Genomic DNA, 25,995 nt, shown 5'->3' with positions numbered 1-25,995 from the left:
CCTGTTTTTATCAAATACAGTCATTTGTGCTACAAAGGTTTTTTCTCCATCTTCACGATTGGAAGAATTACGTTTTCTTCTGGCTGGAAGTTCCTCATTGACATCTGCATTTAAGCAAACCAAAATACAGGGTTACAGGAGTTAATATATCCATTTCCTGGCAAAGGTCAACAGCAGAGGAGCTGAACCTATATAAAGTCATTGTTTTTAATAACTCCATGGAATAATTTCATATCGGTATCAACACAATAATGTTTATATAGTTATTAAGTTTTTTGTTACATTCTCTGATTTTTTATATAGCATACAACGTAAGTACCATCTGGTTCTATTTCCCTAAATGTTTACGAATTTTTATCAGAACCACAAACCATGTTGGGCTAGGCTAGAATCTGTTTATAGCCTTAGTTTAAAAAAATATGTACATGATGTTAATTAATGATTAACCACTGTCCCTGCAAATAGACATAATAGTTCCTCCATCACCCCAAATGCTCATTTGTGCCACAATATGACCAAAACCAGAAACAGAAATTTCTTTTTTTATAACACAACACAAAGAAAAATGACGGGCTCTCTTCTAACTTCAACATACATGCCAAAAGACTTGGGGACAAGGAGGACTAAAAGAATTAATGACAGGCACACCAAATAGCTAGGTAGTAAGCAAAATCAGTATTTTGGTTCTTAGCAACTGGTATGTATAGAACATTGTCTTACTGAATGGAAGCAGCAATATTTCAGGAGACACTGGATTTGTCAGGGCCATGTGAAGTGAAAATTCATATGCCAAAAGAGACTTAGATCTCAACCTGCTCATTAACTATCACTGCTGTTTTGCATATATGGAAGGAGCAAGTGGGATCATGTTCGCAGTTCCAACACTGACATGAATGCATTTATCACCTTTATGAGGACACAGCTGATGAACAAGTACTGGGTCATCACTCCACCCCAACTCCATTCTTTGTGGAATTCATGTATGTGAAGAGAGCTTTTTTCTTGCTACAGGTTTATTCCAAGTATAATGTTTAATACCTTTTCACAAATTCTCACACATCAATGTCTGTATTCCTTTATATCACAAGCCTACATCCACAACACAGACTCTAAAAGCCTAAAAACAGTTATCATACAAAATCAAATACAATAATGTACAATATCTAATTATTCTTGTGTTTTCTTTTCCTCTTTTGCCCTTGATGCTGGAGACTGATTGCGCGGTTTCATCTACTGCATGCCAGCTAGTTTGAAGCACTTTATTATAACAGTGCAAAGTTAAGCATTCAGAACTACTGACAAACAAGAGCAAGGTGGATAAATGCCCTCACAAATACAGTATAGGGAACAATATTGTTAGGCAATAAGTACCCACTCATTCCTTGACTGTTCCATTTTTTAAAACGTGTCCACAATAGTCTTCATGTTCACTTACCAATATTTTCATTAGTTTCACCATTTATCATTCCATTGAATTCTCTTCTTCCTGGACGAGTTACTCTGAATAATAATGAGTAAGACTTCACCATATGGCTATTACTGGGTTCAAACTCATTGCTGGAAACTGCAAGTGATGGAAAGTTCCCTGGTTTCATTTGGCTGAGATCCGGATTCAAAGGTACCTGCTTTTTACCAGTAGGTACTTGCCTTATTGGACAACTGACATCCTGCAGACACAATAAGAAACAGTAAGATTTTAAAATATTTTTCAGTAATTAGATGATGTAAGAGCAGAACTGCCTGTGAAGCTGGAGAACAGAATTATGTTTTCAATGAATCTTAAATGATGGAGACTAGCTTGGCATTAGGGGTGTGCCATTCAGATTCTTTGACCTTCAACTGACAGACCCAAACCTACATATACTTGAATGTGGCTCACCCGGCAACTTCTATATCAAACAGGAAGCAGGCTATGAAGCTAGTCCATGAAGACTTCCAGCTAGGCCTTTTGCCAGGTGAACCATATTTAGGTATCTGTACATGAGGGACTATCAGGTGAAATTCCCAGAAGAGTTGAAGTCCAAAATTTTCACATTGCACACCTCTACTTGGCATGATATATATCACAATAAAAGTTTGGGTATCTGATTTTCTTGGACTAATTCAGAAGTAAAAACAAATGGTCTCACATGAACATATTTTTAACAACATTTGGGACTAGTATTCTCCACTCCCCAAGTTCGAGGCAAATCACAGTTTGGCACTTCATTTCAACAGTCAAACTGCTTTATACTACAGTCACCCCCAACATACAGTGGGATCTCGACTTACGAACGGTTCTACATACGAACTTTTCGACTTACGAACCCGCCCGATAGGAAATTACATACTCAACATACGAACTTCCCTCGAGTTACGAACAGGAAAAAAAGTGCCCCCTCCCTCCCTTTAGAGGCTTCTGGAGGGGGAAAAAGGTCAGAAACTTAAAAATAAATAAAAGAAAGTCACTTACCAGGCCTTGGTAGCCCCTGAACTGCAGGAAAAAGAGCAGCAAACAGATAAAAGCCAACACCCAGAAGGGAGCCTGGCAGCCATTTTGTGCTTTTCTCTGCTCCTGCCCCCTCCTCTCCCTGCCTAACAGCTGATCGGCTGGCTCTGAAGAGGCTTGGGGAGGCTTGCTCAGCACCTAAAAAGCCTGCCTGTGTGTCTTTGTGCTGAAAAAATCAGCACAACATGCTTTAAAACATGCTTTAAATTGGCTTCATTGAAAAAAAAAGATTTCAAAAGTGCTTTTAAAACTATTCCCTGCCTCCCCCCTCCTTTCCTGAACTTTTCTTGACCTAAGAAAAAAAGAAAAGAAAAAATATCCCCCTCTAGTGGCAGAAGGCGGAATAGCAGCTTCCATTAGTTTCCCATTAGTTTCTATGGACGGAAAAGAGCAGATACGGATTAAATGGTTTTCAATGCATTCCTATGGGAAATGCACATTCGACATACAAACTTTTCGACCTACGAACCGCCTTCCAATATGGATTAAGTTCGCAAGTCGAGACCCCACTGTAGTAAGATTTGGCACCAGAGACATTCAATGTTCCCCATAGATTTAAAACATTCATAATCCAAATAAGATTAAATATTGACCTTAAAGAGAAAATTTACAATAATTAGACCTTCCAGGGAAAAAATCTGCGGAACACAAAAACAGACACCTTGTGCAGTGAAAGCCTAAGCTACTTGTTTTCAACTTCCACCCTGTGCATGGCACAGATCTCCACTTTAACCACTGCCTTGTGGTCACTTAAAATTCTCAAGATGTGTTGCCTGAAAAGTATCAAACCTCGCAATTCAGTGGCAAAATATGCTAACATTTTAATTATGAAGTAATATTACTGAATTCGGGCTACTGATTTCCCCACCCATTGCTATTATCTTAATTATCCACAGGCTTTTTAGGATAGAGTCTACCAAATAAATAGATGCCTAATCTCTACCTAACAAGAACTCACAAGCTTCCGATATGACAGAGACTGGCCAAAATTCTCAACACTGGCCAGAAGACTGGAAAAGATCAGTCTACATCCCAATCCGAAAGAAGGGCAGTGCCAAAGAATGCTCCAACTACCGGACAATTGCACTCATTTCACACTCTAGCAAGGTTATGCTCAAAATCCTACAAGGTAGGCTTCAACAGTACGTGGACTGAGAACTTCCAGAAGTACAAGCTGGATTCCGAAGGGGCAGAGGAACTAGAGACCAAATTGCAAACATGCGCTGGATTATAGAGAAAGCCAGAGAGTTCCAGAAAAATATCTACTTCTGCTTCATTGACTATGCAAAAGCCTTTGACTGTGTGGACCACAACAAATTATGGCAAGTCCTTAGAGAAATGGGAGTGCCTCACCACCTCAGCTATTCCTGAGAAACCTATTATGTGGGACAGGAAGCAACAGTTAGAAATGGATATGGAACAACTGATTGGTTCAAAATTGGGAAATGAGTATGACAAGGCTGTATATTGTCCCCCGGCTTATTCAACTTATATGCAGAATACATCATGCGGAAGGCTGGACTGGAGGAATCCCAAGCTGGAATCAAGATTGCCGGAAGAAATATCAACAACCTCCGATATGCAGATGATACCACTCTGATGGCAAAAAGTGAGGAGAAATTAAGAAATCTTGTAATGAGGGTGAAAGAGGAGAGTGCAAAAAACGGTCTGAACCTGAACATAAAAAAAACTAAGATCATGGCTACTAGTCCCATCACCTCCTGGGAAATAGAAGGGGAAGATATGGAGGCAGTGACAGATATTACTTTCTTGGGCTTCATGATCACCGCAGATGGTGACAGCAGCCACAAAATTAAAAGACGCCTGCTTCTTAGGAGGAAAGCGATTACAAACCTTGACACCATCCTAAAAAGCAGAGACATCGCCTTGCCAACAAAAGTCCGAATAGTCAAAGCTATGGTTTTTTCCTGTAGTGATGTATGGAAGTGAGAGCTGGACCATAAAGAAAGCTGACCGCCGAAGAATTGATGCTTTTGAATTGTGGTGTTGGAGGAGGCTCTTGAGAGTCCCCTGGACTGCAAGGAGAACTAACCTATCAATTCTAAAGGAAATCAACCGTGAGTCCTCACTGGAAGGACAGATCCTGAAACTGAGGCTCCAATACTTTGGCCATCTCATGAGAAGAAAAGACTCCTTGGAAAAGACCTTGATGTTGGGAAAGTGTGAAGGCAAGAGGAGAAGGGGACGACAGAGGATGAGATGGTTGGACAATATCATCGAACCAACCAAAATGAATTTGACATATCTCCGGGAGGCAATGGAAGATAGGAGGGCCTGGCGTGCTCTGGTCCATGGGGTCACGAAGAATTGGACACGACTAAACGACGACAGCCAAAATTCACAGCTAGATATTATTTTTGCAATAATGGAGGACTCAAATTTTCCTCACTACTTCTTTTTCATCCAGAGGAATGGTTAGTGCTATGCCCCTCCTCCACAACAACTAGGATGAAATCAAGGCATAAAGACACTAAGATATTATCTGTTTTTGCTTTTCTGCCAGTTTCCCCCTTGCCACCTTCTAACAGTATAATACCATATTTGAAACAGGACTTTCTAAAGTTGGCTTGATAAAGGGTATTGCCCTGATGATATATTGAATAGCTCCTTTAATATAGTCTGGACCATGCTGAAAGCTCCATTCTGAAGGAAATCAACCCTGAGTGCTCAATGGAAGGATAGATCATGAAGCTGAGGCTCCAGTACTTTGGCCATCTTATGAGAAGAGAAATCTCCCTGGAAAAGACCCTGATGCTGGGAAAGTGTGAAGGCAAGAGGAGAAGGTGATGACAGAGGATGAGATGGATGGACAGTGTCATCGAAGCTGCCAACATGAATCTGACCCAACTCCGGGAGGCAGTGGAAGACAGGAGGGCCTGGTGTGCTCTGGTCCATGGGGTCACGAAGAATCGGACAGGACTTAATGACTAAACAACAACAATGCTGAAAGCAGGTTCTGTGCAGGATCCTTACATTCTTTCTCACTTCTAACCTTTTTAGTCTCAAAGAAGAAAAACCTTTTAAAAACTCTGAATCATGGTAGTAGCCACAGCCACCCTGCTTTTGCCAGCAATGGTAGCATTTTTTAAGCTATTGCCCCCTGGGAAGTATGATCCATGTGCAAGCCTTCCTATCAACTTTGACACAGTAGAACTAGACAGAGATCATGCAGATTTCTTCCAAGCAATTCTCACCACCATGCAGCTTCAAAGTTGGGAAAATGGCAGAAAACTGACAGTTATGTGGAAGACCCTTGTCTATACATGATAAACAAACAAACAAACTGCTATAAACTTATGCCCAAAGCAAATCTTACCTACTTTACCTTTTTACTTTTTTTAAAAGTCTCAAAGAAAAAAGACTTCAAAATTTTAATGGTATCAGCAGCCACAGGTACCTTGCTTCTGCCAGCGAGGGAAGCAGTTTTGAAAAGCAGAAAGTAATTTGAAGAAGAAATCAGAAAAAAACCCTCCCACTCTCAAATTTTTAATGCCCTCTTCACAGAATTTGACCCAACACCTGAAACAAAATTAAAACCAAGCAGGCTTAACTTGAAATAATTTGGCTTCATCCAAAGTAATACCTTCAAACATCAAGGGATGCCAAATAACAGGAATAGAGCAAAAGGAAGATATATATGGAAAAGCCTGAGTATAAGGAAGTAATGAACTTCTCTGCATGGGAGAACATCCTTACTGTATCAGGATTTCCCCTATACCATTCCAATTATGAAAGGAAGAAATTATTATATTCTGCTTTCTAGGATTCCTAAAGTGCGCTTAAACATACCTTTCGTTTTTTGTGGCAGACTTTTACAAGCAGTACTTCCAGATTTACAGAACTTTGTTCATTTTCTGAATTTTGCAATGGCTTATCTAAAAGGGTTCACAGCAGGAAAAAGTTTTAGAATACAGCAGTAGCAAGACATCTATATAATCTAGCCAGGAAAACTACACAAGTCTATGAAATATTAGGGATGCTCATCTATTTTTCATAAGCTGACAGGAAACTTATGGACCCCACAGGCATACTGTCCCGGACTTTCTCAAATCAACCATTAGCTCTGCAACTGTGATTCAGTAAGATGAGAAAACAAGTAGAAAAGAACCCAACTGGAATTTAATATTCACCATTTTCACACTAGTGTATGTATCAATTGCAGTCACACTACTTAAAATACAACTAAATTTATACGAGGAGGAAGATAAATTTTTATGGAATTAGGAAGTCCATCACAGTGCACTTGTCCCAATACAGTTACAGGAACAAGAGCACTGGAGGTGGAATCTAACATCAAACGAGGCTGCTCACAGGAATTCAGCACTCAGTATTAAATTAAGGCTCTTTTCTGAAATTCAACAAGTTAGGTACACTGGTCGACTTCTACACAAAAATGAATGCTGAACTTAAAAAGTCCTAGCCTTTGTTTAGTAGTTTGGCCACCATCTTCAAAAACCGGTCACCAACTTTGACACTTGTAGATATTATGTACACTTAAATGTATCAAAACTCTTTTTTTTACTGCAACCTGTACAGGGTAATTTCACAAGGGTTATTATGAACTTTAAAAATGCAAAGTAAGTTCATTAGAAGCTTATGAAAATATTTCTATGGCATTTATAAGTCCACAAAAGGGAAAGGTCTCAGATCCCAAGCTGAGCTAAATCAGGCCCTAAAATACCTACAATGAGATGATGAAATGGCTCTGATTCCGAATAAATCAACAACTTTTAAATTGATGGGCATTTTCATGGAATTCCACATCTCAAAAGGCTGAAGGCACCTATGCCAATGTTTCAGATTATCTCACATATAGGGCAAAATAAAGCAGTGGGGTTGTTCACCAGGGATGTCAGCAAGTCTTTGCGTCTGAGTCTCAAATCCGAGTGTGAGTCTTTGGGACTTAAGTCCAAGTTGCTGAATCTTTGGCCCCACATAGGTTAGAGACTTGGGACTCAAGAGTGTTCATGCACTGCCCAGCTAATAGGCTGGCACATGCAGAGAGCCAGCAGGCTAAATTCCCTTCTCAGTTCCTGGAAGGGAAGCTGGGTCTGCTGCCTGTGAAGATGGTGGCAGGCGGCAGCAGCAGGCAAGGACCATAGGGACTTGGGTCTAAGTTAGAAGTCAAGTTAATCATTTTATCTTTTATTGTATTTTAATTGAATTTTAATTGTTGTAAGCCGCCCAGAGACCTTTGGGTAGAGTGGGCGGCATATAAGTTAAATAAATAAATAAATAAATAAATAAATAAACAAACAAACAAACAAACAAACAAATAAATTTTGATCTGGATTCCTGTGTTGAGCAGGAGTTTGTTCTCAAGTTGGAATTGGGCCCCTCCCAACTCCATTATTTCATGATTCTGTGATTAACATACAAGTAGTCCACTAAAACTAACTACATTTTCAAGTTATAGTAATGATAATGCATCTTCCTTCAGCGACTCTACATACAAAGAATTCAGCATGGAAAGGGTTTATTAGTGACCATGAGTGCTGAAAAATTTAGACAAGGATGATTTCATATCAGAAAAGTTAACGAATACTCAGAAATCTGTCACTCATATGATACTTACAAATGCAGAGTCCCTAAATCAAGACTCCACAAACAATATCTATAACAATAAACCAGAATAAATGCTTCCCACACAAGACACTTTCAAAAAGAGTTAAACCATGAGAATATGGTATGAAAGCAAGCTTGTACTCTGATTCCTGTCATTCCAACTCATGAAAACATGGAATGAACATTTGGAGAACTGAAATATATAATGACAATGACTAATGTTATCCTTAAAATCTGCAAAATATTCAGCTCTACAGATAAAAGAAAGGTGCACATCTGTGCAACTGTAGTAACAGTGCAATGATGTTTCATGAATGGCAAATGTGGCCTTGAAGAAAGAAAATGCACTCACAGATTAAAGTACTGAACTTCAACTTGAGTTCAACAGTCCTTACTAATCTATTTTTAAATGCATCAAAATGGAGCCATGAAATATCATACATCCTTTTAAGTACAACAGTTTAATAGTTTTTTTTACTACAACTTCATGCATGTTATGTCTGGTTACTTCAAAGCTGTCCAGATGAGTTAGGAAGCGCATTTAGAACTACAGTGGTGCCCCGCATAGCGAGGTTAATCCATTCCGGATTAACCCTCGCTATGCGAAATCGTCGCTAAACGGGTAGGGGAAATGTATTGGAACGCATTAAACTTCGTTTAATGCGTTCCAATACCTTTGTTACTTACCCGTTCAGCGAGGATTCCAGGTGCCGGCAGCCATTTTCGCGCCTTCGCTAAGCGAGGGCAGGGCGCGAAAACGGCTGCCGGCAGCCATTTCCGGGCTTCCGGCGGCCATTTTGGAACCGCCGATCAGCTGTTCGGCGGCTCCAAAATGGCCGCCGCAATACCCGATCTTCGCAATGCGGGTTTTCCCCATTGCGACGATCGGGGATGTTTCCGTATAGCGATCCCGAAAAAGGGATCGCTATACGGAAACATCGCTATACGGTGCACTCGTTAAGCGAGGCACCACTGTACATGCTTTTTGAATACAAAATCTGAGGTTTAAGAATTATGCAGGTTACAACACTGATAATATCATAAATAGGTTATCTGCAATGAAAAATGTGGAAAGAGAAACAAGGTAACCTTTTTTTGAGATGGTGACAAAACTAGGCTTCAGAAAGCTTGGTAACCTACATTTTCAGTTTCAGCAAATGTTGATCAAGAAACTCCAGAGGGCTATTGATTCTTCATGAGTGCCATTAACAAATTTTTAAAAGTCTTTGCAACACTTTGATCAAGGCATCTACAAAAGTTTTTATTAAGTTCTATGCAATTTATTAAGAAAGCACATCACATTATTATGTAGAATAATTTAACAAATTTTTTTGATCTTGATTATTATAGCTAACAATGACTTTGTTAGATTGCCTATAATATTTTATTACTTTAATGAACAGTAGAAACTTGAAATGGCTACAACCCGCTAAAAAGGGAAGGCAACAGTAAACAGTCATTCAATTTACTGGATACAGAAATGCAACAGAAAAAAAAATAGAATGAAATACTTACCATTTTTATGGAAGAAACCAGTAAAGGTGAGTTGCAGATGAGCAGACAAACTAAATAAAAGAAAATAAAACTGAGATTTACAATTTTGTACATTATATATTGTGTTTATGGCTCTTGAGATATTCTACGCCTATCCAAGAACAAAGAAAAGTACAGTGGTGCCTCTCAAGACGAGCGCCTCCTTTAACGACGAAATCGCATCACGACGAACTTTTTGCAATCGCAAAAGCGATCGCTTTATGATGTTTTAAATGGGTTGGGTTTTTTTTGCTTTGCGACGATCGGTTCCCTGCTTCGGGAACCAATTCTCACAAAACGACGATTTTCAGCCAGCTGATCGGCGGTTTCAAAATGGCCACCGGGTAAGAAAAAAAGGCTCCCCGCTCTTTTCTGGGACAGATTCCTCGCTGCACGGGCAGCGAAAATGGCCGCACTATGGAGGATCTTCGCTGGACGGTGAGTTTCAAGCCCATAATCGGGTTTTAATGCGTTTCTACGGGCTTTTTAATTTCGCATTACGACGTTTTCGTTCTACAATTTCAATGGAACGAATTAATGTCGTAATGCGAGGCACCACTGTATATCCAAATATATTATATCTTACCAGGTGAAATAATGTTACCAGGAAGAATATTTAAATACCTGTATTCAGAACACTCACATGAGTTAACCTATCTTCCTCCCATAATAACCAGTACAAACAGAAGTATTATTGGTTGAAAGTGATAATAAAATGTTATTGCTGCACGCTGTCTTAAGAATCAAGCTCACATCTGAGTACATTTGAACAAGGTACTGACCCTGGATAATAAGATGATTGCATCTAGAAGCAATTTATCTGCTTCAGTTGCCCATGCTACCTAGGAAACATGAGAACTGCAGGATAACACATTTGTTGAGCGCCAAATTGGAGAAGACTACCTTTAACAGTTTAAGACCAAGATACCTTAAGAACCAATTCATTCCACAGACTTGTACAAAATGCTATGGTCATCCATGATGGCCCTGTTCTGCAACACTTTGCTAATGGAAGTATGATAAGTGGATATTTATGTCCTATCACATATTTAAAAGCCCCACTGTAGATCAGTTATACTTAAAAGTTATACCTTTGCAAACACACACACACACACATAAATAAATACACAAAACAACCCAAGAGAAAAAATCAGCAGCTAAAACCCAAACGTATAGATATTAACTGACACATATAACCAAACCCTTTTGGAATAAACAGTCTTCAAAACGCTGTGAAAAACACAGGGATGCCTGTCAATTGATTAGGCTGCATTTTAACGAGAACGTACAAAGATAGACTTTAAATCTACACATTGATCTGTAATCTATAAAGTTTGTTAGTTGTTTTGAACTTTCTGAATAGCAGCACAGAACAAGAAAATAAATAAGAACTTTAACTGCTTCACTGTTAATCTTACTGGCAAAGTTAGGATAAAGAATGAAGTTTTTCCACAGATGTTTCCTATATAATTATGGATCTTCTTTGCTCAGGAGGTTCATCCAAGCCAGACAATTTCAAAGGCATTATAAGATCATTCATAAGCTATTTATGAGAAGGAGACTAAGTCTAGAGTTTTCTTCAAAATTGTAATGAAACACGTGTATTTGTTCAACAAAAATTACAAATACGATTTTTAAAAAAACACTTCTGATTTTCCAAGCATATCATAAAGACAATGATTTCAAAATACAGAGTAAATGTGAGAATATTACTTGTCTCCCACAAACTAGTGCAAAAATTAGAGTGGGAGACCATTTATTTCAAAATGATGGGCCTATTGAAACAATACTTCATTTAATGGACTCTATTTGGGAGTAATCTTGTTTCATGTTTATATAATTCAGGTTTATAGAAATTATGGATGGTATGAAAAAAGTTGAAAAAAACTTATTCCTTCCATCTTATATGATGTAATGGTTACTAGCTTATAATTAAACTCCATAGTATGTTCGGTATATATTGTGCAGTTTAAGTTCCTTTTGTGTTTCATCTCTGGTAAAGCAGCACAGGCAGTGAGGAATGCTTGAAACTTCCTCCACCTAGTTTTTATTGTTAAAAAAAATCACCTTCACTGCTGGGGAAAAAAATCATGGCTGGCTACTTTTTAGAATAAAATCAAATAAATAAGTTTAAACCTCATCTACCCATACTTAAGCTGTAAAATATGCACTTAACATTTCATGCAATGTAAACATATACAGAACCTCGTGGCGCAGTGCTGCAGCCAAAACTATGCTCACGACCCAGGGTTCATTCTCAGGTAGCTGGCTCAAGGTTAACTCAGCCTTCTATCCTTCTGAGATCGGTAAAATGAGTACCCAGCTCGCTGGGGGGGGGGGCAATGTGTAGCCTGCATAATTAACTTGTAAACCGCCCAGAGAGTGCTTGAAGTGCTATGAGGCGGTATATAAGGAGCATGCTTTTCTTTTGCTTTTAAAAAATGGGCTAGACCTATTCATGCTTCCATATGAAGGGAATATGCCACTGAATTATTAATTACCAGGAGATAACTGGGGACAAAGGCATAGAAAAACAGAAGAGGAATGCTCCACACGTTGACTTCCTAAAAGCATCCATCCAATTGACCAGCAATTGGCTTGTGATCAGATCAACAAGGGCTCATTTAATCACAAGTACATACTTCACACCTTTTTCCTCATTTTGTCACAGTTGTAGCACAAGCTTTTGGACCAGGAACCTCCAGAAGCAAGGAAGGAAAATTTAGTTTTTTAAACTGATGCAGAATGAAACCTAAACCTGCTCTGTTTGACAGGTTAAAATTTTAGAGGTTTTTCTGCACTACTAAAAGCACACAAGTGAACTCATCTTGGAAGCTAACCAAGTCTATTCTGTCCTGATGTATGGAGCAACATTCTATTCTTTGGGACAATATGCCATACTACAGCCCCAAGTTTCAGGCACAGCATTATGTAACAGATTTCTGTTGTCCTAACTGTATGTGCTTGACCTCAAAAGGCATATGCTATGCCTAACCCCATCCTCTTTTTTCTTGTCATAGACTAGCAGTCGTAGCTCAAGAATTTGAATTCAGCCCCACTAAAGCAGACTCACTGAATAAATGGCATTTACATTAAGCGTTGACTCATTATTCAGCTGCTAAGTAATCAGTTTCACTTTAGTTGGGACTAACAAATTTATTCATTTGAGAACAATCATGGATTCAGCTGTGTTACACAGTGAATTTATAAAGTTTATATTTTAAAATGGAGCTATATAGTAAAATAGTTTAAATAAAGGTATGTGTTTAAACATATATATTTAACCTTTCCAGAAAGTTCAAGTTGGCTATCAAAGAAAAAAATTATTAAACAAATATACAACAAAACTGCCAAAAAACAAACATTACTTAAGGAAACCAAAAGCACAATGTTCACATCAGCCAGCTATATAATTATTTCCACTGTAAAAATCTGTAACTGACAGCCTTCCAAATGGGAAGACCTTCATGCTGCAGCAAAAGAACACAACAGAATGGATGAGATGAATCTCTATGCTAGAAATTCTGAACTTAGTTATAGCTGCTGAAAAGGTTCTCTACTGTGGGATGTCAACTATAATGCTGGAAAATGTACGAAGTACCTCTGTTCGTGATCTTAACATTTTAGCAGACTCAAGCTACAGGAGTTGGTACCTTACATACCCCAATGCATATGAAATATAGAAGTCATAACCAGCATTTTTAATTGGGCTGAGAAACTGAGAACCAATGCAGCTGCTGAAGCTTCTGTACACTTCAAAAGCAACCCTCCACAGAGGGTACTACAAGCGTCTATATGTGACATTAACTAAAGAATGACAGCCATCTCTACCATCCTGAGTAGTGGGCATCATTAGTTTACCAAATGAGCCAAACTACTTATGTCTATGATAAATGCCTGGTCATCCAGGATCAAGACCACGTCTAGAAGCTTTCCTGAACTGCAAATCTGAACTACCCCACTGAGCAAATAATATGAATGAGCAGAGGACATAATTTTAAAAAACCAATTTATTATGGCAGTATCCAATGGCACATTTCTAAGATCAAAAGCAACTTCTGGCCACAAGAGAAGGACAATTCTCACTAGCTCCTCCTGCCCCACATGCTCTTGAAACCTAATCTGGTGGGTTCAGAAGCCCACTGGTGCAGTTATAGAGCCATGGGGGGGGGGGGGGAAGCCCCACTCCTACCTCTAGTGTTAAATGAGATTTAATCCTTGACCTTCACAATTTTAACTAACTCCTCCAAAGCAGAGAGAAAATTGTCTGATGCTAAAATCTTAATCTGAACTATGGCTAGGTTGCAGAGAAGACTGTGACAACTGAGTACCTCTTTCTCCAGTAGTTTTGTGTTCTGCTTTTCAAGTCTTGTCACCTACAAGTTGACACCTTATGGATAAAATAAACTATGTTTTTCACTGTGAAACACTGGAATATTAAATAAATAGAAACATGAAGGGAGATGATTGATTTATATTTTCCCAGGGACTCAGACCATAGTCTTATGATATGATCCAACAAGCTGAAAAAATTGTATGTTTAATTAAAAATGTGTGTGTCAGTACTTTCTGAAGAAGTCAAGATTTTGACATATTCATTGGCCTAAATGTAACAATGCTATTTTTAATAATATGCTGTGGCAACTTATGATGTGAAGTAGCAGATTCTCATCTGCAAAGCAACAGTAAAGGGCAGGACTCATCCCAATGCATACCCTTCACAATACATGACGATTGGACTACATAATGGAAATCAATGAAATTTCAAAAAGAAAAAAAGCAACAACAAACAAAACAAATAACCAGTCATTCTTTCTAGTTTGAATGTTTAGCTTCCAACCAGAAAGGGAATACACACAGAAATCTCCTTCTGTGTATGCATCTCCCTTATATAAACCTTATATAAACAGTTCATTTCATCCAAATTGAAGCTGCTACATACAGCTTTACCAGAGAATGAACGAAAAGAAATAAACACCCCTCTAAAAGAATTAGGTTTTAAACATTTTATTACTGAAGCAGATGGAAATTTATCATCAGCCTTACATTATACTTCATGTCACACTGCTGCAAAAATTATTTTGGCATGGACAATATTTAATTCGGTTATGTATCTATGGCAGTTCAAACATTACTGAAACACTGAAATGCATCAGTTGATAAAACAAATGTTACCTTTGCAAGTCGTGTTCTCCCTTTGTTTTCTCTACTTTCGTCAGCATCCCGTCTACTCTGAAAGTTTTCCTGTAATAAAAGTTGGTTTCTGAAATTTCACTGATTTCCATTATGTAGTACAATTTTTTTCACATAGATTCCTTCCAACAACGTTTCTGCAGGCAGAGAAAAGTCCCAGGCACCAAAAAGTGAAGCATTTCACAATATTATGCAAAATGCTAGTAATTAACTATGCAACAGTCATATCTGAATATATTATGCTTTTTTCTCCTGGTCACAGCTATTTCTAAAAACTATTTGCATTCCTGATTTAAGAACAAACAAAATTAAATTAAAATATTGTATCCACCTATATGTTGCCTTAAGTATGAACACACATATTTTAAAAAAGATTAATTTGAGTTCTAAAACTTTGTAACTTAAATATAGCATTCTACAATGTATTTTGAAAGAGCTCATGTCAACATTAACACCATACTAATTAATATACAGATTCAGCAGCATGTTTTCATATGTCAAAGTAATCTAGAAACCTTTACCAGATACTGGGATGAAGCAAGGAATAAAACCTTCAGAAGGACCTGGTTCTGGTAACAGCAGATGAGTTACATCCATTTCCATATAGAAATAACTAGAAAAATTGGCATCTGCCTGCTAATCAGTCATGAAAAATTACAAAGATGGGGGGAAAAACCCCTGTTTTCCTCAGCAGGCCTACATGGGATTTGTCAAGATTCAAATATCAGTTCCCACACTTTTCATAAGGGAAGCTGAAATTAACTAGAAGATACTTTCATCTGTGAGGGTAAAAATCAGAGTAGATAAAAATCAATGATTTTTTAAAAAATCAAATAGATTTAAATAAAAAATCACTTGTTTGAATTAAATCATTAAAAAATCCATTTCTAAAATTTAAATCATAATTTAAATCAAATCCACCTTGGTAAGAATATGATTTTCCAAGTTGGAAGAAATTCACATAATATTTAAGTTGGGCCCAGGGAGGAAATGTCAACCTCCTTTTTAAAATGGAAGATAATGTTCAAATAATCAAATTAGGCATAGGGACATATATAAAGTGATGGATCGAATTTAAAAGTAGCAGCACGGGCTTTTTATAGGCTCTGTGCTGCTTTTTGAGTTGTAAATAACTTGTTTAAACTGCAACATGAAAATATCTATGCAACATAACAACATCTACGTTGGCTTGGGCATGTCGTGAGAACGGCTGGCGGTCAGATTCCAAAAGAATGTATGGAGAATTAGTGCAGGGAAAGCGTCCCAGAGGGAGACCACAGCTGCAATACAAGGACATCTGCAAGCGGGATTTGAAGGCCTTAGGAATGGACCTCAACGGATGGGGAACCCTGATATCTGAGTGTTCAGCCTGGACCCAGGCGTTGCATCACGGCCTCTCCCAATTTGAAGAGACCCTTGTTCAGCAGGCCGAGGCAAAGAGGCAGTCCCCAAACCAGCCAAATCAGGGAGATGGAAAGGGGACAGATTGTATTTGTCTTCAGCGAGGAAGGGATTGTCACTCTCAAATTGGCCTTCTCAGCCACACTAGACGCTGTTCCAAGTCCTTTATTCAGAGCATGTTACCATAGTCTCTTGAGACTGAAGGATGCTTACATTGCAGCATGTTTTAAAACTACAGTGGGGTCTCGACTTACGAACTTAATCCGTATTGGAAGGCAGTTCTCAGGTCGAAAAGTTCTTAAGTTGAATCTGCATTTCCCATAGGAATGCATTGAAAACCATTTAATCCGTATCTGCTCTTTTCGGCCATAGAAACTAATGGGAACCTGCTATTCCGCCTTCTGCCACTAGAGGGGGATATTTTTTCTTTTTTCCTTTTAACCTAAGATGACTTAGCTTTTTTAAAAAGGGAAAAAAAGAGTTCGTAACTCGAATCTCAGTTCGTAAGTCGAGTCCATATATTCCTATGAGAGCGGTTCATAAGTCGAAACGTTCGTATGTTGAGCCGTTCGTAAGTCGAGACCCCACTGTAGTACCTTGTACTCTCAAGTGAAGTCAAGAAGCTTCCTTATGTCCAGGAAATCAATCATGATTAAGAGGTATTTTGTATTGCTAGATTAAGCAACAAACCATGATTTTACTTTTAATCTTCCTCAACTATTTTTTCTGTCAAAATTCAGGAACTGAAGATTTACTTCTCTAAAGAAATCAAGGTAAACAGAAGGTAAACACATTGGCATAATGTGTATTTTTGCTGCCTTAGTGTTTTAAAAAAATAGTTTATGATTATTTGTTCATTCTTGCCTTCGACTCTGTTTGATTTTTTTAAATCTGCAGTTATGTGGAGTTTTAGTCAGGGTAAATTCGAACAACATTTTTTAAAAAGTGTTTCTAAAATTTAAATCGTGATTTAAATCAATTTGATTATTTAAAAATTCTTTTTATCTGCCTTGGTTTTATTCCTTCTTAGTATTCCCCCTCCACATTTCGGGATGTTGCTGAAGATTTTTTTTAAATGTTCTTAGGTTGTAGATACATTTGGGAAGCAGAGCTGTCTGGGCACTTATAGTAAACATCTATCAGGCAGAACGTGATCTGAAATTTTAATAAGATTGTTATCCTACTTTTCAGAACACATAGATCTCATAAGAGTTTTGCAAACTAAAATATTTCATACAACTGCAAAAAATGCTTTAGGAAAATACAAATTAGAAATCCATATAACCAAACCAGGAACCTACTAGATCGAGCATCAAGCTCACTGAGCAGGAAAGTAACTTTAATTCAGATCTGATTATGAATGAGACGGTCCACTAGTCACAAAATCTTGTTGGAGAATGGAAAAGTGTAAATCTTCCCTAATTCTAGCCATCAGATTTGGCGAGGAGTGTTTGATATAGCACTAGCCTACTGGAGTTCTCTTTTCTTTTCCAGGGTCTCTATCCAGTACTTTGGCAGCATTCAACATTTTATACCTGAAAAGCCTGTCAATCCTCCTTTCCATCAACACCCTGCCTGAACTAAGCAGGGTACTGAAGTAACTTTAATAACCATACCACGGTTGCTTTATCTGGTACAACTCAGGAATTCATGCCTACCATCATAACTATAGGTTGTTACAGATTGCACCTGCTTATTGTATGTGATAGATCACATGCTTAAAGTGAATGTGATTAAGGAAGGAAAACAGATCTCTGAATGATGACATTGGGATGTGACTCCCATCATGGATAGATTGCCACCTGGTTAGATTCGGGCTACAAATATCCTCTCACTTTCCCAGAAAATTAAATAATCTGTCCTTGGAAGTTCTGAATGCAAACATTTTCCAGATGCCTCCAAGTGGATTTCCAGGCCAGTGTGGGTAACACACCTGATAGCACCTAGCTATATTCCTAGAAAAGGGAAATGCTCCAGGGTGCCAACCTAGAACCCTGGAGTGATTTTCTACTGTCTTGTAAAGACTACGTATAGCACAAACAGCTAGTCTCATGCTGAAACTATGATGAAATAATATAGTACTGTAAATATTTCAAAACTCTCCCAGACCATTAGAGGTTTGTTACATCCTAGACAAAGAAAATCTACTTCAGATTTGAGAGATGTATGCAAGACACTTCACTGGTAAACTAACTCAGATCTGTCCTGAGACTACATTTATTTTCAGAGCTGAAATTGCTTCATTCCAGTCATGTTCTATTGATACAGTTTCCACATTATAGTGTGAGTAAGATTCTTGAAGATACAAGGCTCATCATCTATGTGTTCCATCTCTGGCTAATGAGACTTGTAAAATCTGTCAGAACAAGATTTGACTTGTAACATGGGCAAATGACTCTGAGGTAGCTAAAGTTCTGATAATACCAAGGAATGTGACACAATTCTGAAAATACCCTTGGGTTTCCAAATTTCCTTATGTCTCACTGGGAAATGAACTGGGTCGGGTCCAGGTTTTGTTGGATAGCAATTATTTAGATCTTTTCAATTTGGTTTTCAGACTTGATTTAAGAAAGGTAACAATATTTGGCCCTTATAAATGACCTATGAAGGATAATCTGATCCTGGAGAGACGGTATAAGCTCCAAACTGTCAACTAAGTAAAATAATGGACTATATATGTGAAAAAAATGTCATTCAATTCAGATGAGAGGAAGTTATTTTTGGATGGAGAAACAATGTTGAGAGGGATGTGCAATCACTTTCTCCTAGCACTGCAATCTTGCTGATGCAGCAGATCTGGGAATACAGTACACCAGAATTCAGTGTTCATCCTGAATTAAATTATAGGAGCAATGGGCAATTCCCAAACACACGCCATATGATACCATCTGTAACCTTCTCTGAAGTTGCACTTCAAATCAGTTATCCTTAGGTTCAGGTAATCAACACATGCTACTCATAATGCTGCCTCTATAGGCAATCTAGAGCACTAGTTCCCAACCTTGGGTCCCCAGATATTCTTGGAATAAAACTTCCAAAAGCCTTCACCACTAGCTGTGCTGGACAGGATTTCTGGGAGTTGTAATACATATGGGGACTCAAGGTTAAGAACCAACGGTCTACAGATTGCCATTTGTCTAGAATGCAGCTCTCCGTGTTCAGTAGTGGCCGTGAGGTGGAGATAATCACTGCAATCTTTTATCAATAGTATTGGTTACCAATTTGTTCTTAAACTGTATCAAAGGTGCTGCTTTGATTTCTATAGTTTTAAAGAGTCTGGAATCAGAAAGTTTTCACCCATATGAACATTCCTGGGAACCCCTTGCCATCAGACTTACTTCAACTACCAATGTAACTTTCAGACTATGGAACAGTTTATAGAGGTCTGCCTGAACCCCTCATTTCCTGCCTTCCACCAAGTGCTGAAGGCAAATGTATTTTAGCAAGCACTCTCTTAATTTCACGCCTTTGTTTTTACTGTTGATTCTTAGCATTTTAACAACTCCTTACATTTCATGATTCACAATTTTACTGTGAGTCACCTTGAGTATGCTCCATTATAAAAAAGTGGAATAAATGCTGGAAAAAACCTCACAATGTATTGTTATTCATTACAAACTATGGTTTGCAAAAATAACCAACTGCTGTTGATCTGTAATAGAATTGCAACCTCTAATCCATTACCTTGCTTGTTCATGACTATACTTCAACATTTAATGTTAGCCAAAGTCCAACTGTTCATTTATAATTTTGTAAGTGAAATGTCTTAAGCTTCAACAGTCAATTAATGGTAATTTAATGAAGGGATTGTTGCATTCCTGAGCACTTGTGTAGAAATGCAAGCAGCACCTTGTTTATCAGTGAAAATTTGTCACCATGACTTATGTAATTTCATTTATGCATAAGCAGTTGGATTCTAGCCGTTGTCTTTTAATATCATATGAAGATCTCATGTCCATCATTTTACTTTTCTGGTCATTTTCAGCATACATGAAAAAGAACCACTTTTTCAAATTGCTTGCCACAACTCTGCCAATCAACTGACCATTTGCAAGTATAGCTTCAGGATTAAAAGTAAGAATCCAGACCCTCTTCTAAAGCAGAATACAATATGTCCCAATTCTCCAGCAGTTAACTACAATTTAAAGAGACATATATATGTCTTCTTTCCTCCCTAAACTGCATGTCAGAACCTGATAAGGACACAATAGAATATTAAATATGTTGAACATATATAATTATATAATGTTGAACATATCCCAATAACTGTGCCAATGCAAGACAGTGTTAGAGAAAAAATATATTTAGTCTGATGTGTGTTAAGTCTTTTATTAGCCAGTACTCTTTCACTAACACCATTACAGGGAAACAAATAGATTTTTTAAAAGGAAAGATTAATTATTTGTCAGTGACATGGCGTATTGGGTATTCTCCCTGTCACTGACAAGTAAAACAGCAAAACTAAACTGAGCATCAGAAGTTCAAAATATTTCTGAATAAAAAGATGATCTATTTGAAGTATTCTCAAAGGCTGCATTTGCCTTCGCAAACACACTACTCTGCACATAAACTCATCTAATTCTTCAAAATTTCCTGTGACTGATTCTCCTAGATCTGAATTCTATTCTACTATACACTTTTACAACTAAACAAACATGTTCATATGAATTAAATGTGTTGATTTATGATTTATTTTAAGTAACTGTACAGAATAATTCAATTTAATGGTTGACAACAAAACTTTACATGTTTGAGGAGCAATATCCCACTGCACTGCCCTCTCCTCTTTCCTAAAGCTGTTCCATCCTTTCAAAGTGTTTAGGTTTTAACATTTAATTATCCTGCAGTCTTTTCATAATTTCTGACATATGTTTCAAACAATGTCTTGCACCACTGATTTCATTCAAGCTAAATTATAAAATTAATCTTTGTTGCTTATGTCAGAGAAAAACATGCTGCAAGAACTTCAAGCTACAGGTAGTTCATTTTGGAGTGTATCTTGATTAGTAAACCCATTACAAAACTCAAAAATAGACAACTGGGGGTTATGAATGCCAAATTCTCTGACCTTGCTAAATACACACATTTTACATGGATAAGTGACATGCATCATAATGAATAAAAAGCATCAATCAATTAAGTATTATAAATTATAATGTAGCAACACAGGCAATAACAATTAGAGGACATGTTCTAGTCAATGTTAATCAGCACATACTCTGAAATACTGTATCAGTATTATCAGTTTGTGTGCTTATGTTTTGTTTGTGAAATGTGACCTTTAACATTTTTACCAGTACATGGCTGATGTTTTCATTACCAAATAGCAACAAAGTAGCAATCAAGACAAATCATATTGCACACCAAACCAAATGGCAATTTATAATACATGACAATATCAAACCTCCATTACATATCTGCAAGTTGTGTAGTTAAGTTTATTTCCAAATGAAGACCACAAGACATTTCATCCCAGTTCCAGATATAATTAAAATTTATACTATATATACACATTTCTATTCATTATCACCTCATTTATTGGAAGAGGAAAGGTCTTTAACATATGAAACAAGGTGCTTTTTTGAATGAATTTACCTTTTGATATTTGTTCGGGAATTTCTGTGGGACATGTAAGTGAGAGTTCTGTGCAAGAATATTGGCTGTAATAGAAAGGAAAATAATCAATCCACTGTTGCCATGAAAGGTTCTATAAAATTAAAGCCAGAGATTAATAGTTACTCACAGCTATGAGATTGCGGGTACGTAGAAATCTATATATTTGTGTTGGTTCTGTGAGAGAAAATAGAACATCTGTTTTTACAAAGCAGCCAATTTGACACTTAGCTGTTTTCTCCCAAAAGTAAATTCTGAATACTCTTTAGTCATGTGAATCTTGATCAACTCACAAATATCTTGACTGTAATGAGGTGGGTAGACACCTACAAGCAGTAACCAAGTGTACTGTCATCTGTAACAGACTGAAATTTAATGTGCCAATCCAAATACCACAGGTACATATGGTATTACATACCAGAGAGCAAACCATCACAATGTACAAAGCTATATATCAAAAAAATGTACACTTAAAACACTCTTACAGAAATGTGGCTTAAACAGTATCCAGATTCCCACACCTGATTTTGTTAGTGATATCTGAATATGCAAGAATAACATCACACTTACGTACATGAAACATTCTATTTAGAAACATCCTATTACACAACAAAAAAGCAGACCATTAGGCAGATTATTACTCAGATGCCCACACAACATCCATGTTTGTCAATGCAATGTCAACCTACATCCCTCTGAACCTTCTCCAAGGCTTTTTTCAAAAATACAATAGAAGAAAACTTCCCATGTAAAACTGATCTCTAAGGAACACAAACAATTGATATCATTTGACTAACACTCCAATCCATCTCTGAACTCTGACTTCAGAAAAACCTGCTCACTGTTCATAACTTTGTATTTTATCAGGTGTGTGAGAAACAACATTTCAAATGCTAAAAGCAACCACTCTACTCACAAAAGCTTAAGATACAAGACTAATCTATTGGAACTGAGTTTTTCAAAAGGCTGATCAACAGTTAACTCTTCCCACATACAGTATATGATCAACAACATGCCACACTTTCCCTCCATAAATTCTTAGTTCTGGTCTAGAATGATACTGTCTTAACCTTCACTCCTCACAAGGTAGTTCCAAATAGTGAACTTGTAATTTGTTGTGAACACATTAATTACAATAAACCACCTTCTGCGATCTGTCTTCTTTACAGACCTATCATAAAACAACCTGTCTAATCTTCAGTGACTCATGCACCGCCATTCCTTTCAATTAATGTACAGTACAAGATTTTTAACCGATTATATGTGTCGGAGGACAACTCAGGAGCTAGACCGTTTGTGAAGACAGGCTTTCCAATTATAGTTTTATTACCATTTCTGAAGGACCTCCCAAGGGTAAGAAGAAAATAGTCGGAACAACAATCGTCTCAACTTACAAACCCCTAGGAGAGGCCCCTGATGAGCCTACCGACACACAACCCTACCGGCGCCCTCTCTTATGTTCCCCCAAAAAGCTCCGGGTGGGCGTATCTGCCACTCACCCAATTAACGAAACAATTAGCCAGGTACGGATTTCCCTACGGGGAAGCTTCGTATTGATAACCAAGGCAAGGGAGCCCCCAATAACTCCCGCGCGAAGGACCGGAGGATGCCCCACATGCCGCGCACACGGGGGGGAAAAAGCTCCGCCAGCTCCACAATGCGTCGCCGACCCTCCTTGCCTCCCCGGTCTTCTCGGCCCCCCTCGCTCTTCGGCGCGGAAACCGACAGGCTGATGGCAAAGTTTCGGCTCTCCCTCCCTCCCTCCCGCTCTCCCTCCCGGCCCCAACCATTCCGGGCTCACTCTCGAACGCCTGGAGGAAGAGTTCGTGGTCGGCCTGAATCTGCTCCATCTTCGGCTTTTTCACCGGGGGGAGGGCCGCAGCCGAAGCGGCGGCCGCCGAAGACGCTGAAGACCCGCCGCCGCCGCCGCCGTTGCCGGAATAACCGCCGCTGCCGCTGCCACCGCCTCCGACGGCAGCTCCGGATTTGCCTCCCGGCGCGGCGGCGGAGGTCGAGCCGCCAAACCCCCCGCCAGCGCCTCCACCCGTAGCAGCAGCGGCGGCGGCGGCAGCGGCAGCGACGGCGCCTCCCCCTCCGCTCGGAGCCCCCGAGCTGGGCCCCGCGCCACCCCCGCCGCCGTGCTTCTGAGGAGCCATGAGGGCCTTGCCGCCGGAGCGGGAGGCGGGAACAGGCAGCGAGGGGGAAAGAGGCCGAGGGGGGACCAGGAGCCAGTCGCGATGAGGAGGAAGTGGAGGCGCTTCAACTCCTCCAAGTCCCCCCGGGTCGGTTCTCCTCAAGCGCCCTCTCTTGCCCAGCCAAACCCGACGACGACGGCGCCGCCCCCGCCCGCGCGCGGCCATTGGCTCCAGCGATGGCGCCGTAACGCCTCATTGGCCGGCGGAGGTCCCGCCCAGAAGTGACGGCAGAATGATTCTGCAAAGAGTTTGGTTGGACCGCGCGCTTCACCGCTGGGAGCTCTCCTTTCCCCCCCTCCCCCTGCTTCTTCCTTTGAACTGAATTCGCGGGAAAGAGAAGCGGCATCTGCCCCCTCCCCCCACGCCTGCGCCGCCGCGCTGCATCATGGGAGGTGACTTGGCTGGCTTTTCCACCCAACGAGTCGCGCCGGATTTGTCGAAGGTTGTCAACTGGCAGCGCGTGTTTTGTGGGGTGTTATTTGGTACACTTGGAATTTGAGCGGGAGTCGAGGGGGGGAGGAGAGGGACGAGAGGGTTGTTGTCACGCGTCAGGGAATCTTACATTCACACGTGCTGCAGAATGAGTCGTGAAATGCCATCTTTGACCCTTCTTGTCCTCAAGGCAATACTGTACTCGTAGAAATGTGTACATCGGGGCATGAATGTAGCCAATATCTTTCCCAGTAGGGCTGGATTTCTAACTGCAGGGAACTTTAACAGAGGAATATTGAAATTTGTCGCCCCCCCACTCCTGCAATCTCAAAATCATTTTAACCATGTTATCTCCATGATTAATTATGTTTATTATTTTAAACGTTTAAAGCGCACTGTCTTTTTTATTTTTAGTGCATATTGTTTGGGAATTATATTGCATCAAGTTATGTATAAATGTTTGAAATGAATGATTAAGAAAACGGAGACCTGGTCCGGACAGTTTAGAAAAAATGGAGGGGAGCTTTCATCTTGGACTCATTAAAATCTGTCCCCTTGACCCTTGCTGCCTTTCTCTCTTGGACTGACAAACACTTATTCTGATACTGTATAATAATTAGCATTTGTATTCTGCTTTGCTACAATGTATATATATAAATATTGTATCAATGAAAGACAGGATCAATAACAAATAAAAGCTATGTGTTCCAAGAGGTATTCAGAACAGATGTTTCCAAATGTACAGTTCTAATGTTACCACTCAAAATACCTGGTGCAAATACTGTAGTTGGTCTTTTCTCATGAACGGGGTTCCAGGCTTTGGAAACATTGACCAACATCTTATTACTAGTCTTAGCTAGAATTAGGCCAGTTGACTCAGTAGGATTTATGTAAGTGTTGATTTACCCCAGCAATTGATTCATTTGTTCTACACTTAGTGGAATCTAGCATTAGGATACTGGCCATTAATATTAGTACCAACACAATAGTGTTAAACCATTTAAACAAAAAGTTAATCTGATATTGTTGAACATGTTAAAAGAAATATACAATTTATGAAGTTCATTTGCTAAATAATATAAATTACTATTTTTTAGATTTTTAATCCCTCTCAATTTATTTCCAAGAAAATGCTTGGAAATACACTTCTGGTTTTTGTTTTTTGTGGAATATCAGAAATTATATTTGTTGCCTTTCTGATTGATATATTGATAATTTGAATCAAGACTCATGACTATTTTAGAGAAAATCTTGGTATGATATTAAGAAAAATGGATTTTAACATATATGTGTGGATAATGTGTTGTGCAAAACGTATTTTGCTAACTTGAACAAATGTAAGGTAATAATTGCCCATTGGTTTGTTTAATATGAGAAACCTGATTAATAGTAGGATATGGTGATCTATAATATGCGTAGTTTGGAGAATATTAATTGAAAACTATCCATTTATTTGACTCCAATAGGAAAATATACACAAACACTTTAGTAAAATGCACTTAGTTATAAAATCATGATTCCATATGGTTTATTTCCCAGCAACAATGTACACTG

General features: G+C 38.8%; 1 protein-coding gene across 2 annotated transcripts in view; it reads right to left on the bottom strand.

Moving 5' to 3' along the window:
• Positions 1-24,147, bottom strand: part of SUZ12 (SUZ12 polycomb repressive complex 2 subunit) — a 52,780-nt gene extending 28,633 nt beyond the window's left edge. The window contains exons 1-8 of one of the 2 annotated variants that reach the window (XM_072990949.2): positions 23,616-24,147; positions 21,945-21,991; positions 21,797-21,861; positions 14,783-14,851; positions 9,590-9,639; positions 6,299-6,384; positions 1,436-1,667; positions 2-104 (exon numbers count right to left, since the gene is read on the bottom strand). In XM_072990949.2, the coding sequence (XP_072847050.2) occupies positions 2-104; positions 1,436-1,667; positions 6,299-6,384; positions 9,590-9,639; positions 14,783-14,851; positions 21,797-21,861; positions 21,945-21,991; positions 23,616-23,970 (1,007 nt within the window). In that variant the 5' untranslated portion in view covers positions 23,971-24,147. The remainder of the gene's footprint in view (position 1; positions 105-1,435; positions 1,668-6,298; positions 6,385-9,589; positions 9,640-14,782; positions 14,852-21,796; positions 21,862-21,944; positions 21,992-23,615) is intronic. The other variant, XM_072990950.2, reaches the window with a different exon arrangement.
• Positions 24,148-25,995: the final 1,848 nt, after the last annotated feature.

Source organism: Pogona vitticeps, chromosome 2 (assembly GCF_051106095.1).
Source record: "Pogona vitticeps strain Pit_001003342236 chromosome 2, PviZW2.1, whole genome shotgun sequence".
In the NCBI taxonomy this organism is placed as follows: domain Eukaryota; kingdom Metazoa; phylum Chordata; class Lepidosauria; order Squamata; family Agamidae; genus Pogona; species Pogona vitticeps.
Note: the sequence above shows the minus strand (reverse complement) of the source record. Positions and strands in the feature narration are given on the sequence as shown.